At 38.5% G+C, this 15,134-nt stretch overlaps 1 protein-coding gene across 6 annotated transcripts in view; it reads right to left on the bottom strand.

Moving 5' to 3' along the window:
- Positions 1–15,134, bottom strand: part of Ubr3 (ubiquitin protein ligase E3 component n-recognin 3) — a 132,883-nt gene that overhangs the window by 97,176 nt on the left and 20,573 nt on the right. For 4 of the 6 annotated variants that reach the window (XM_029473748.1, XM_029473751.1, XM_021152412.2 and 1 more), the window contains exons 3-5: positions 14,644–14,802; positions 9,601–9,744; positions 9,049–9,098 (exon numbers count right to left, since the gene is read on the bottom strand). In XM_029473748.1, coding sequence (XP_029329608.1) covers positions 9,049–9,098; positions 9,601–9,744; positions 14,644–14,802 — 353 coding nt within the window. The remainder of the gene's footprint in view (positions 1–9,048; positions 9,099–9,600; positions 9,745–14,643; positions 14,803–15,134) is intronic. The other 2 variants (XM_029473750.1, XM_021152420.2) reach the window with 1 other exon arrangement.

Below are 15,134 nucleotides of genomic sequence, written 5' to 3'. Positions count from 1 at the left end.
CAGCATGGAAGTGTAAGCTGAATAAACCCTTTCCTCCCCAACTTGCTTCTTGGTCATGATGTTTGTGCAGGAATAGAAACCCTGACTAAGACAGATGGTTATATAATTTTATAAAACACAGAATATATATACATATATTCATAAGATGTGTGTGTGTGTGTGTGTGTGTTTTAAAGGCCTTGTGTACTACAGCTCACCTCAATCTCAAAACTTCACTGTAGCTGAGGATGGGCCTGAGCTCTGATCCTCCACCTCCCAAGTGCTAGGACTTAGGGGTGTACACCACCACTCCCAGAAAAATATTGGGAACTTTTAAAAATTATTTTATGTGTGAGAGTGTTTGTCTGCATATTTGTATGTGCCTGTTGTAGCCACAAGAGAATATTGGATTCCCAAGAACTATTGTTACAGACAGTAGTGAGCCATCACATAGGGTGCTAGAAACCCAACTTGGGTCTTTTGCAAGAGCAGTCAGTACTGTTGGGCACTAAGTTATCTCTCTGACACAAAAAAGATTTGTTAGGATTTCATGCACACTGGTCACGGACTCCACCACTGAGTGACATCCCCAAGCTTCAAGAGCATCTTAACTATAAAAACTACCAAGCAGAAAAAAACAAAACAAAAACCTACCAAGAAAAGGAACTAGTGTCTGCTAGCTAGGAAAGATCTCTATCCCTCAAAGCATTTACATGGAAGTTTATCAACTGCAGAAAATGCTGCAAAGTCTATCCCTACACTAGAAAAGAAATATACTGGTATTTCTAAGAAACTTCCCACAAAAATTATGTGACCCTCCAGTACCAACCTTCACAATTAACCTAATTCCTGGTAAATTAAAATTCAACTTTAATTGTCAAAATGTATTACTTTTTATCTATCACAAATTTTTTAAAAGTATCTATCTTCTATTTTCAATAATCCTGTTCAATATAAGTTTTAAAAATTAGGGTTTTTTTTTTTCATTCAGTACCAAAGAATATTCAAAGAATGTCTACAAGGACATCTAAACATTTTCTAATGATTATCTTCAATTATTAAGTGTATATAGGAAAAAAAGAATATATGTGACTAAGCAAAATAAATAACAATAGTTAACACTAATACCAGGCTGAAACATTTTTTTCTTTCTCCCCATTCTTCTGTTTCTCTAAAATGAACATCAGATGGCCATAGCTTCACCGGAGAAAAGTTTTACTTCATTTGCACCTCAAAATCACAGAAACTAATAATCTAGTGGTGGAACACATAGACATGTGCTTATGGACTTCAATTTTCTAAAGTTTCCTTGAAAAGTTATCTGTGCACTGGAATGGTGGTCCCAGTAATCAAGGAATACTGCAGGAAGATGAAAAACCTGAAGCAGCCTGTGTTCTATAACTAGACCCTGCTTAAAAAGAACAAAATACCCTACCCTACAACACATTCTCTTCCCTCTCAGAAATATCTAATTATAATTAGACCCACTCACATAAGAATGATGATGGTTAGAGCCGGGCGTGGTGGCGCACGCCTTTAATCCCAGCACTCGGGAGGCAGAGGCAGGCGGATTTCTGAGTTCGAGGCCAGCCTGGTCTACAAAGTGAGTTCCAGGACAGCCAGAGCTATACAGAGAAACCCTGTCTCGAAAAACCAAAAAAAAAAAAAAAAAAAAAAAAAAACAAAAAATGACAAAAAAAAAAAAAAAAAAAAAAAAAAAAAAAAAAAAGAATGATGATGGTTTTCTATTGAACTAGATTATCTGATAATCACAAATTTAATTGGTGTATATTAAATTTTAAAATATTTTACAAAATTAAGATGTGTTCTTGAATTTAGTTTTGGTTCCATATAGCATAAATAACATTTTCTCTTATTTCAGATGAGCTACACAAGAAAAGACTAAGTGATATTGCAAAAAATGTCAATACTGCACAAAAAACGTCCACAGCACTGCTTAGTACAATGTTCTGTTACTATGAAGACAACAGAGACAAGACTGACACTCTGACAGGGCCAAGGCTAACTGGACCGCAATACATGCACTCATCAACTAAAACTCCAAAATACAAGTAAATCTTGCTGCACTGCAGTTTCAAATCCATTTCTTCTTTTGAAAAGCATTATGTGTATGTTTGTAGGTAAACCACATGTGTGTGGGTACCCTCGGAGGCCAGAAGGGAGCATCACTGAGATTCAAATCCACTGGCGCTAGAATTCCAGGTGGGTGCTGGGAACCACATTCAGATCCTCTGGAAATGCAGAACTCTTAACCACTGAGCCATTTCTCTAGCCTGTTTCTTCATCTTAAAACAAAGTTAAATTAGTTCTCTCTTCCAATTTAAAATTCTACTTTTGTTGGGGTTTCTCTGGCTTAAGGTATATTTCTGCATATGTTGAGGATCAACCCCAGGGCACTGTGCATGCTGAACAGATGTTCCACCAGTTAGCTACAGACCCAGACTTTAAAATCGCTTTTTAATTGCTATATCTACCCCTCTGTAGCGTGAATGTAACTGTCCTCATTATATCTTCCTTTACTTCTACTATGTTGAATTACAAGACTGAAATCATGAAAGGGCCAGCTTGATAATCTCTGGGACTACACAATAACAGGGTAGAAATGTCAATCCTCGGGCCTCATTACATGTCAATATGAACACTAATGCAAATTTACCGTGGTACTTATATAAAGAATAAAGCAGGAGGTGGGGCCGTGAGGTTCTAAAGCATTAATTAGGTTTTCCTCATTCAAGCACCTCTACTCATCCACTCATCAACTTCCTCCTTGAGTCGCAGTTCTGTTCCTTGGTTATTCATTTTTAATCATTTTAGAAATGTGCAAAAAAAAAATGTTTTGAAAGAGCTACAATATAAATTTTAAGTAACTGCCAGGCGTGGTGGCGCATGCCTTTAATCCCAGCACTCGGGCGGCAAAGGCAGGCAGATTTCTGAGTTCGAGGCCAGCCTGGTCTACAGAGTGAGTTCCAGGACAGCCAGGGTTACACAGAGAAACCCTGTCTCGAAAAACCAAAAAAAAAACAAAAAAAAAAACAAAAAAACCACTTAAGTAACACCATTAGTTTTGTGAGTGGATGGAAATGTTTCTTTTTCCTCTCTAAATGAATCCCAATACAACTCAACACATCTTGTGCTCATGGTATAGCTTCCAGTGCTGTTTTCATGCAGGCCAATGGTTCTAATGTAATATTTCCCATTAAAAAAGAAACAAAAGCAGAAATAGTCAACAGGTAAGCTCAAAAGACTAGCAGAAGATTAACATAATTTTGATATACATAAATTTTAAAATGGTTTGTTCTTTAAAGTATGTTGGCAATTTCTTTGCTTTAGAAAGGAAATATCAATTCTCTAAGCCAGGTATGGTGGCTTATGCCTTTCATTCCAGCAAGTGGGAGGCAGAAGCACGGAGACTCCTGAGTCCAGTCAGTCTGTACTATATAGCTAGTGCACCAGGCCAGGAGGCAGACACAGGCACATCTCTCTGAATTCTAGGCTAATCTGGTCTATACAGCAAGTTTCAGAAGGTGGGGGGATACAATGGAGAGATGGCATCCATTATAAGTACTTGTTTTTCTTGCAGAAGACTGAGGTCCAGCTCCTAGTACCCCTCTTGGGAGGCTCATAACTACCCAAAACTATACAACTCTATAGAGTATCCAACACCTTGAATAACCACACACACATACTCATATGCACACATATAAATAACAATAATGTTTTTAAATGTTCCCCCAAAATATCTTTCAATCTTAAATATAAGCTGTCTTTCTCTTTTTTTTTTTTTTTTTTTTTTTTTTTTTTTGAGACAGGGTTTCTCTGTATAGCCCTGGCTGTCCTGGAACTCACTTTGTAGACCAGGCTGGCCTCGAACTCAGAAATCCGCCTGCCTCTGCCTCCCAAGTGCTGGGACTAAAGGCGTGCACCACCACCGCCCGGCTGTCTTTCTCTTGATGTACAATAATAGTCATTATATATAAGGAAAGTTTCTTATTAAAATTCTCCAATACTCATTACTAGCTATAAGGATATCTCATATTCACTTAAAATGTTTGTCAAAAGATATGTGCCAACTATTGGAATGCTATTCCTAGTCATTTTTATTTTCAAGTATCAGGGGAACCCAAGAAAAAGAATGCCAAATGTCACATTGTGGTTGTAGAAAGATGCTTATAAATTCCTTAGCATTTTTCCAATTGAGAAGTAATCTATCTTCCTCCTACAGTTGAAAGAGCATGGCCCTAACAACTTCCTTATGCCTAACAACCAGCAGTAGAAGAACTACTTGTAAATTCCAAGCTACTTCAGAAATGGCTCTGCCAGGCCTGGTCTTGAACCACTCACACTGTTAAGTCATCCACCATCAAAGATCTCCAATTTAAGACACCATGAGAATCCAAATGTAAACACGCTCATCAACAACCAGAGCTCCCTCTGGACAGTCGGCATCAATTGTGAGCCCAGTGAATAAACCAGCTCAGATTTCCATCTAAGTTTGCCCTTCAGATAACTTTAGCTTTGGCCAACAAACTAGCTGAAACTCCACAAAATAACCCAGACACAACTATCCAGCTGCCAGTCCCAAATTCCTAAGTCAAGTACATTAAAATGGTGATTTTAAACCATAGAATTTTCAGACAAATTTGCTCCATAGCAATAAGTATCTCTACAGTAACAAGAATAGTTTCTATAGTAGCAACAAAATGAACAATAGCCTATCCACTTTATAGCAAGACTATCAGAGATCAAGCAGACAAGAAAGAGACTTTAAGTCAAATTTCAACTTTACCACTGACTACATGAAATTTACTACCCTCACTGAGTTCTTGGGAATTAACTCTCAGGAATTCAACTTCATCAGCCTCACACAATGAACTCTCATATCCCTAAAACATCCATAATTTTCATAACCTTTCATTGTGTCCTCTTCTTTCTCATTTTTGTTTTTGCTGTATCACATGACTTTCCTACTTGTAAGTCAATATTTAAAAATTAAATTGAAAATGACAAAACAAAGACAATGTGGGTAGAGTATGTATCAATAAAACACAAATGAATTATCATTTTATATAAAAATTAATTCCAGCCAGGCAGTGGTGGTGCACGCCTTTAATCCCAGCACTTAGGAGACATAGGCAGGCGGATTTCTAAGTTCAAGGCCAGCCTGGTCTACAAAGTGAGTTCCAGGACAACCAGGGCTACACAGAGAAACTCTGTCTCGAAAAACAAAAACAATAATTCTTCAAATATTAATTTCCCTGAAATAATCACTAAAAAGTAAATATAGCATATTAAAATGTAGACGTATCTCCTGTATCTAAGCAATTCCATATCCTAAAGAACTATTTATACACCTGCAAAGCAAGAGAAAGAAAGGGAAACAATGACTCTTAGAATCTGACTAGAAATCAAGAACGTGGTTGGACAATATGTAGTTCTCCCATTACTTTAGACTATTATATCGCCAATGAAAAACAACAAAGATAGATTTACATAGTTTACTTCTGAATAAACCAAAGGTCATCACGTAGTAAAGCGCTTTATAAAGCACCTTCTCACTGACAATGATGCTATTTAACTATATAGAAATGGATCTGTCAATGCTTGAAAACTATTAAATGGCAGTATTAGAGGAGGGACTAGTCACAGTAACTTTTATTTTATCTCAATTGCCCAGTAAATCAATCAAAAAACATATTTGTATATTACTTAAGCAATTAAAAGTTGAAGGGCTAAAATTCATTTTCTTGAAATTGTGCTCTAGTAGCTATTTCTCAGGAAGATCAGCTAAAATGTCTGCAGTATGACCCACAATAACTCAAAAACTATGTATTTTAATCCCTTTATACATAAGGCTACAGAATTGAAAACATTTATGAGACTCAAATTTGTGGGGTAGTGATGTAGCCTAAGAGGTAATTGCTTGCCTGCCAGCATACATGAAGCCATCAGCTGAATCTAAAGCAAGCAGTGTGTGGTAGTGTATGCCTACAATCCTAGAACATGGAAGGTAAAGGTAGGAAGATTAAAACTTTTCAAGGTTATCCTTGGCTACATAATAAGTTCAAGATCAACCTACATTATATGAAACCCTGTCTCAAAGAAAGAAAGAAAGAAAGAAAGAAAGAAAGAAAGAAAGAAAGAAAGAAAGAAAGAAAAGAAAAGAAAAGAAAAGAAAAGAAAAGAAAAGAAAAGAAAGGAAGGAAGGAGTTAAATTTGTGGCAAGTATAGCAAGTATATGAATGTGATTTTATACATATTATTCCAATTAATTTTAATATTACAATTATCACTATTTTCTTCATAAGAAAACTAATGTTGAAAAATAAAAGTAATCTGGCATATAAGGCCATATGAGCCAAGATTTAAACCTAGATCTAACCGACTCTGAAGTCCAAGTTTTTTAAGATGACTATTATGCCACCCTAAGGAACATGAAAAATTAACTAGAGGATAAAAGGAAACAGACAGATACATTACTTACACACATACACACACACACACACACACAAAGGCTGAGAGATTATTGTGGAAGAGAGGGTGGAAAGACTGTAAGAGCCAGGGGTAGTGGATATCTACAATGAAACAGTATTTGCCAGACATGACTCCTGGTGGCTATAGCTGCATGAACAGGACCTACCTAAGATGGAGACAGCTAAAACCCCAGGCAGGACAGGGGAGGGGCTCTTGATGTTCTACCCTGAGTTGCTACTGGCAACTGATGGCTGCTAGAGGAGGGAGAGTCATTTATCTTTAGGGGTGTAGCCCTGGGGGACTACAATGTGTTCAGTAGATATCTTACACCAAGGCACATACAGCAGCACTAAGTGGACCCAGTAGGTTTAAGAGAGAGAGAAAGAGGGGAGCTGTGGGAGAAGAGAGAAAGAGAGCACACATAAAGTTGGGAGGAAATGGTGGTAAGATAGGGAAAGAATTGCAGAGGAGGGAAGGAGATGGATTTGCTCAAAACACATCAAGAATGTAGGAAATTCTCTAACAGTTAAAAACCAAACTAGTTCTAAAGCAAGTGAAAAAAATTACACATATAAGTTGATGAAACACTAACTCTAAGAGGAGCTAATATAAGAGGCCTTAAAAGACACAGTCAAAAAATAATGAACAAAGCAATGAATGGAAATTCAAAGCCTCAGATATTACTGCAGAAGAATGTTATTCTATCCAACCACAAGACACTATGTTGCTGCAATTGGAATTCTAAGAATTTAAACCAAAATAAAATAAGTTACTTCCTTCCTCATCAGAGGAAAAAGCACCTCTTTCAAAAGCTGGCTTTCCAACATGTCCAACTCAATTCAACAAGCTAACAATCAATTCAATTCAGGAAAATAAAGTACAATCGTCAGAAGCACGGAGATAGGAGACAAGAGGGTCGGAGGGAAGAGGGAAAGTGTGAGTAGAAAGCATCGTCATGAAACCCATGCATGCTGGGTACCACAGGTGGAACATGGAGCAAGCAGATTGTTCCTAAGCAACACCTCCAGCTACTCGACTTGTCCTGTTACTATGACAAAGGTTTCAGATAACCCAGACCACCCTCATATTCCATATCAATTCATATATCCCAGGCTGGTCTCAAACGTGAGCTGTAGCTGAGGATATCTACACTGATCCTCCTGCCTCCACCATCCAAGTTCTGAGATAACAGGCAGGAACCAGCACACCAGGTTTTTTTCTCTGCCTTCCATGTGAGAAATGTTTTAAAATTTCCATTCTAGCCGGGCAGTGGTGGCGCACACCTTTAGTCCCAGCACTTGGGAGGCAGGTGGATTTCTGAATTTGAGGCCAGTCTAGTCTACAGAGTGAGTTCCAGGACAGCCAGGGCTACACAGAGAAGCCCTGTCTCCAAAAAAAAAAAAAAAAAAAATCATTCTAGATATGAAAAGAAGTTAGTCCTTTTCTTATCACTAAGAAACTATGACTTTTTTTTTTGGTTTTTTGGTTTTTCGAGGCAGGGTTTCTCTGTGTAGCCTTGGCTGTCCTGGAACTCACTCTGTAGACCAGGCTGGCCTCGAACTCAGAAATCCGCCTGTCTCTGCCTCCCGAGTGCTGGGATTAAAGGCATGCGCCACCACGCACGGCTAGAAACTATGACTTAGAATCCCAGAAGCTACTCTTGAGCTTCAGTATGTACCCTAACTACATAAGGAATTGATACTAGATCTCAACCATAAACTTTTTTTCATAAACCCTACAATGACTGTATGTTAATTTTGAGCTGGGAGCATGAGATGTGTGTGTGCCGCTCACTATGTGCCTATACTTGCAGAGGTCAGAATCAACACTGGGTATCTCCCTCTATCGTTCTCTTCTGCATTTTTGTTTTTGTTTTGTTTTTTTGTTTTGAAAGAGAGAGTGGGGGCTCTCCCTGAATCTGGAGCCCTCTCTTTTGCTTAGGCTGGTTGGCCAGTGAGTGCATTAGATCCCCTAAATCTGCCTATCTCCAACTCCTAGCATTGGGTTTACAGACATAAGCTCACATCTGGCTTTTATGTGGGTGCTTAAATCCAAATTCAGGTCTTCATGCATGCACAGTAAAACTTCACCCACTGGGTCATCTCCAAACCCCAAAACCATAAATCTTTATAGCTCTAAACACTTAAAATTCTCTTTTTAAAAAGTGTTGCAGGATATTTGATCACATCATGAACCTCCAAGATTATGAACTGAAAAAATCTTGTTGCAGCCCTAACACACACCTTTAACCCAAGAGCTTACTGTAAGCAAGAGCTAAAATAAAGTCAGGGTAGGCCAAGAGGAGGGCACACAATCACTTGCCAAGGAGTGAGCTTAAGAAAACTCAGGCAGGAGAAAGAAGGGTCTCTGAGTAGAAGGGTATTTAAGACAACATAGAGAAGGAGAGGAGCCCCTACTTCTGGAGTCTCAGTGGAACAGAAAGGGCAGCTGGCGCTTTCCGTCTGTGTGAGGTAGCAGGCTTTCACCATAGCATCTGCCTCCTGAGTCTTCATTAGTAAAAACTGAATGTTCAAAATTTTGTTTTAAAAACAAAAAGTTTTAAAAATTGAATCTCACCTCATCTGAAGAGTCTATCTGCCCCAGTGTTCCAGTAGCACCTGCAAAACCTTCAGAGAAGAAAAAAGGTCATCTGTCATAACTGCCACGTACTGATGTACCTTATCATTATTGAGACATACAAATATGGGAATAATAAGTAAGAACAACTCATTCTAAAAGTCACCCCAGCAAAGTTCAACTTTACCTATAGGAACATGTTATCTGATGGGCTGATACTTCAACAGAAAAATCCCAGGAAAAACCCAAATTTTACAAGTTGTTTCAGAAGGATCTTGCTTTTTAAGTATAAACCATGATTACTAAACCTCTGAGCTAGTGAAGTCTGAATAGCAACCGGTACACTTCTCACGACTCAGAACCACACAAGTCTAAAAACTGAACAGCCTGTACTCAAGGAAAATTAACTTTCTTCATTCACTTGTCTAACTACCACCCCCCTTTTCATGACATCACTGCAGCTCAAATGTTCAATCATGAAGAAAAGATCGAGGGGCTGTCTGTTTCAATAAAAGGAAGTCACTACAGTTCAAATTAAGTATTTAGACAAACCTTGAGCTGCCAGAGTGCTAGTACCAGCAGCTGGTTCCTGGATCCCATACACCAGCTTATCCTCGGGATATGTCAGTCCGGAGCTCTTCAAAGCTATAAGGTACTTCTCGTGACTTTTCTTTGCACAAGCATTTTCTCCAAGACCTAATATTGAGACAAAGAGTCAGAAGAAAATATTCTACTCAAAGTCTAAACACAGTCATCCTGTGAACACACACAAGTAATACTCTAATGGAAGAGGAAACTACTGCACTAAACATAAAATTCACTACTGATAATAGTTGTGATTATACTTGGCACTGACAATCCCAGGATGATCAGCAATTTATAATAGGAATGCAATTCGCTGAGCATCTAAAATAGATGAGGAGGGTATAGACAAGGCATGCTAAGGCTTGATTCCAACCTTCCAGAAACCTGAAGGTCAATGGTAGAGAAAGGCACGAGAAAACATAGTCAACACAGTTACTAAGCAGACTTCCCCATGGGATGTGACCAGAACTTATGCAGAACAGAGTACTCAGAAAGGCTTTCCAGAGAAGATAAAGCCTTCAAATGGTACAAATGAAATTACATTTAGCCGGGCGGTGGTGGCGCACGCCTTTAGTCCCAGCACTTGGGAGGCAGAGGCAGGCGGATTTCTGAGTTCGAGGCCAGCCTGGTCTACAAAGTGAGTTCCAGGACAGCCAGGGCTATACAGAGAAACCCTATCTCGAAAAAAAAAAAAAACAAAAAAACAAAAAAAAAAAAGAAATTACATTTAATTCAGGTTTTTTCCAACCATCTTATCACATTTAAGAAATGAAACATAATTTATAACTGGCATGGTTGCACATGCCTTTAGTCCCAGCACTTGCAATGCAGAAGCACGTGGATCTCTGTGAGTGTGAGGCCAGTCTGGTCTACATAGAATTCCCAAATAGCATGAACTACATAGAGACTCTGCCTCAAAAAAAAAAAAAATCTAATTTACACTAAAGTATCACTTAAGACAGTTTATCTCCACAAGTATGGGAACACTTGGGCTCCACAACTTAGAACTTTCACTTAAGCATTGCAGCTTACTGATTATTGCTATTTTTTTGTTTGTTTTTTATTATGGAGAATGGAAAAATAGTGAAAGAATAGAGAGCAATTTAGAGTTCTTTACACTAAAACTTACTCATTCTCTCTTATCCCCTATATAAAAGTCAGATGAGCATGGCATTTGCAATTCTTCAGTAGTTTGTGTCTTTGACTATGTGATCACAAAGGAGTTCCAAGTGGGCCGATACTATCAACACCAGTAACATAAACCATGCAACAGACTAAAGTGACACCACCCGTAAGATGGACCCTCCTGGGGTTTGCTGTAGTTGCTGCTATTTGCCTCAGCTCTCAAAATGTCCTTCTTTTTAAGGAAACATATTAAATAAATGAGACAAGTCCCACTTTCATGTAAGGTCCAATGCTGAAAATAACTACAACTAGTTTAAGAATAACATGGCATGAAGAGAAAGCTAGACAGCTAAGAGCACTTACTGCTCTTACAGAGGTGTGGGGTTTGGTTCCCAGCACCCAGTTGGCAACTCCATTTCGGGGAATCTGACCTGCTCTCTGCAGGCACCAGGCTCATGTCTGGTCCTACTTACATACATGCAGGCAAACATAAAATAAAAATAATTAAATATTTGTAAAAATAAATAAAAGCATGCAGATTCCTACAGAAATGAGTAAGTGCTAGGGCTCTAACTCAACGGTTTGCCTAACATATGCCAGGCTCTGGGTTCAAGTTTAATCTTTAGTATCAAAAAAAGTTTCCTAAATAATAAAAGCCCTATCACAGATGCCATTCATTGAACTAAATGTAGTTTATCAAGTCCTCACAATAACTCTGAAAATGAATGCATTTTTGCCATTTGTTAAGTAAGGAAACAGGCTTAGGAAGGTGGCTTGGCTCTCTAGTGATGGCTAGTGAGCACTGAAGCTAGACTGGAAATCTCAAACTGTCTACTGGGAATTGAACCTCGTGCCTGCGAAGCAGCCAACTCTCCACTATCTATATCCATCACTGTTTTGCTTTCTATTTTGAGACAAGGTCTCAGAGTTGTCCAAACTGAGAGAGGGCCCTGACCTTATTCTGTACCCCACATAGATCTTAAACTTGTAACTCCCCTTACTTCAGCCTTCTGAGCAGCTGGGACTGCAGACATGGCCACAAAACCTGGCTCAAATGTCAAACTTGGGAAACAAAATCTAATTCAATATCCATCAATAAAAAGTTAAGGGTTGCTGTTCATGTTGTTTACTTTCAAGAAGAATTGTTTTTAATTATAGAAATAAAGTAAAAACAATTGTAACAACTCCCTCGTCAAGTTGCCCCCATGGTTAAACAATCTGCTTGCCAGGCAGTGGGGGTGCATGCCTTTCTTTAATCCCAGCACTCAGGAAGCAGAAGCAAGAGGATCTCTGAGTTCAAGGCCAGCCTAGCCTACAGAAAGAGTTCCAGGACAGCCAAAGCTACACAGGAAAACCCTATCTCAATGCCACCCTCAATCCCTGAAGAACCTGAGTTAAATTCTTCAAATACTTCAGATCTTAAATAACATACATGCTAGACTATCCGATGCTAACAGGTCTCCGAGACTCAGTATGCTTTGTTCAGCACTTCCTACCCTGTTGACCAGGTGGGTGGATCTGTTCCTATGTCTTCAACACAGGCTCTTCTAGCTTATCCAATTACTGAATGAACTTCTCAACCCATGACTGCAGCTTACAGTACTGTCAGCTCTAGAGATTCACTTTGGCTCTTCGTTTACATTTCTTTGTTAAGATTCCCTCTTTACTGACTGACACCCTATTTTCCATTAATTCTTTTTTTAGTATAAAAAAAAAATGACCCACATTATTTCATGACATAAGTACACATTTGATACAACACCAAAGCAAAGACAAGTTTTAAAAATTACTGCCTTCATACAATTAAAAAAAAAAAAAAAAAAAACTTTTTTTTTTGGTTATTTTATTTTCATTTCAAATGTCATCCCCCTTCCCAGTTTCTCCTCCACAAACCCCCATCCCCTCCCTTCCATTAATTCTTTTTTGTTGTTGTTGTTTTTGTTTTGTTTTGTTTGTTGTTGTTGTTTTGAGACAGGGTTTATCTGTGTGGTTCTGGCTATCCTGGAACTCTGTAGACCAAGCTGGCCTCGAACTCAGAAATCCTCCTGCCTCTGCCTCCCGCCACCACTGGCCAGCCCATTAATTCTTTAGACGCATTTTCCTTTAATTTTTTTGGACAAATGTCTAATAATTGTTTTAATGTCTTTGATAAATGCAACATCTACCCTATCATCTTGGTCAATTTTCAGGGGCTTTTTCATCTCTTGACTCTAGCTTACAGCTGTGTGTTTCCTGGCATGCCCACTAGTTTTTACTATGTACTACATAACCTACTAATACAATATAAAAGGTTTTCAATTGCCAGAGTACTAAATTTGTTGTAGAAGACAGTTCAACCACAAGCTGAATATTTTGGGCTGGTAAAGAAGAAAAACACAAAACAAAACAAAGCAAAACCTAACAAAACAAAACAAAACAAAACATAAAGGCTTCATTTTACACTTTGTACAAGGCAGATCTATGGAAACTTCAATATGCTGAAAGGAGCTCTACCGTGAGAGGGACCAACTCATATACTGCCTTCTATCCTTCAGTGCAGGTACTGCTGGGCGATGAGACTCTTTCTGTATTGTATATGCATGTGTGCATGTGTGTACCTGTGTGTTTGTGTGTGTTGTGTGTATAGGAATGCAAGTACTTTTGTCATGTCATACATGGTGGGGAGGGGATCAGAGAACAGCTTTTGGTTGTCTCCTTTTGCAGGGGATTTGGGGCTAAAACTCAGGTTGCCAGGATTGTGCAGCAAGCACTTTTACTTGCTGGGTTTTCTTAAGACTAACCGAGAGTTGACCTTACTTACTCAAGGTCTAACCTTCTGGAATCTCGGAGTCAGATGCTTACAGAAATAGAAGGTCTCTTTCAGATGGCTAAACTAAAATCTAACTAACACTGCTTTCCTACAGGTAGTAGTGAGAGATGGCTCAGCAGCTAAGAGCACTTGTTTTAGCAGAAGACCCAGATTCAATTCCCAGCACCCACACATCAACTCACAGTTGATCTGTAACTCTAGTTTCAGGGAATCTATGTCCTTTATGACCTCCACAGGTGCCATAAATACATGTGATGCACATATATACATATATACATACATGCAAAACACACATATAAATCTAAAATGAAAAAATTTCAAAAATCTTAGGTAGTCTCATACTGGATATTCACTGATTCTCAAAAATCACTCCTATCACTCCTTGGTATTCTGCCCCAAATTTTCAGTTTCCTCCAGCTTCAGTAGACCAATATGATGATTTGTTAACTCAGCAGGACCACCATGATCAATCAGCCTCAGGGCCAATGTGTATAGTCAGGAAGTCTTCCAGAGCAATCATGAGACACATCTCACACTATTCCTTTTCCTACTGTGTACTACCTGCTCTGCTAGTTTCAAACCATTGCCTCATCTTGTCCAATTGTATGTTATTTATGGCAAACTCTAGAACATCTACCTGGAATCTAACCAAATCCATGCCCCTGAAGCTCACAACTCTCTTAGATTTTTACTTTAAATAAATACTTCTTTCTCAGTGAAGTATTAGCATAACCCCACCCCCACCCGACCCTGCAACTCCAGTGGATCAGGTGTTCTGGCCTGTGAGGTAGCTCAGCAGGTAAAAGCACTTGCCAGTGACCAGCACCCAGAGCTGAGCTCCCACAAGTGTCATCACCAAGAACGAAGAGGCCAGACACTGCAACAGAAATCAGTTGAGAGCTCTTTAAGAGGTCCGGGAATTTTGCTGAAGTTCAGTTTTCTCATCTATAAGAAGTTTTCTTAATAATCTCAAGCTTTAGAATCCTATGAAAAATACTAAGTTCTAAAAAGTGTTATTTTTTATTCCAAAGAGTATGAACAGGTAAACTGTAAGTCTGTGCTAACATCTCACTCACCAGCAGTCAGGTCTTTGTAGTTCTGTTGGTTTGTTAACACCTGAGTAAGAACAGACCTCATTGCTCCTCCCATTTTAGTCAGGTCTTCTAAAAAGGAAATCTGAGGCTCCAAAAGCTGAAGGACTTTGTTCAGATCTTTTTCTGATGGTACATCAGCTGCTAAAGAAAGAAAATATACTTATATATACATGTATATTTTATATATATACACACATAAACACATAAATATATAACTAAGGTTAACTTAAAATATTTTGTTCAGAACAATAACATTTTATTCTTTCAAAATTTTAGTAGTTTTGACAATAAACCCTGTCTCAAAAAAAAACAAAAAAACAAAAAAACAAAAAAAAGAAAAAAGAAATGTAGAGATTTAAAAAAAAAAAAAAAAAACCTGTTTGGCCAGCAAGTGAGAAAAATATTAAAGATGAAAGGAAAAGCCTTGTGGTTTTGCCCTTTAAAAAGATGTCCTAGAGCCAGGCAGTGGTGGC

The sequence above is a fragment of the Mus caroli genome, chromosome 2 (genome assembly GCF_900094665.2).
Source record: "Mus caroli chromosome 2, CAROLI_EIJ_v1.1, whole genome shotgun sequence".
Classification (NCBI taxonomy): domain Eukaryota; kingdom Metazoa; phylum Chordata; class Mammalia; order Rodentia; family Muridae; genus Mus; species Mus caroli.
Note: the sequence above shows the minus strand (reverse complement) of the source record. Positions and strands in the feature narration are given on the sequence as shown.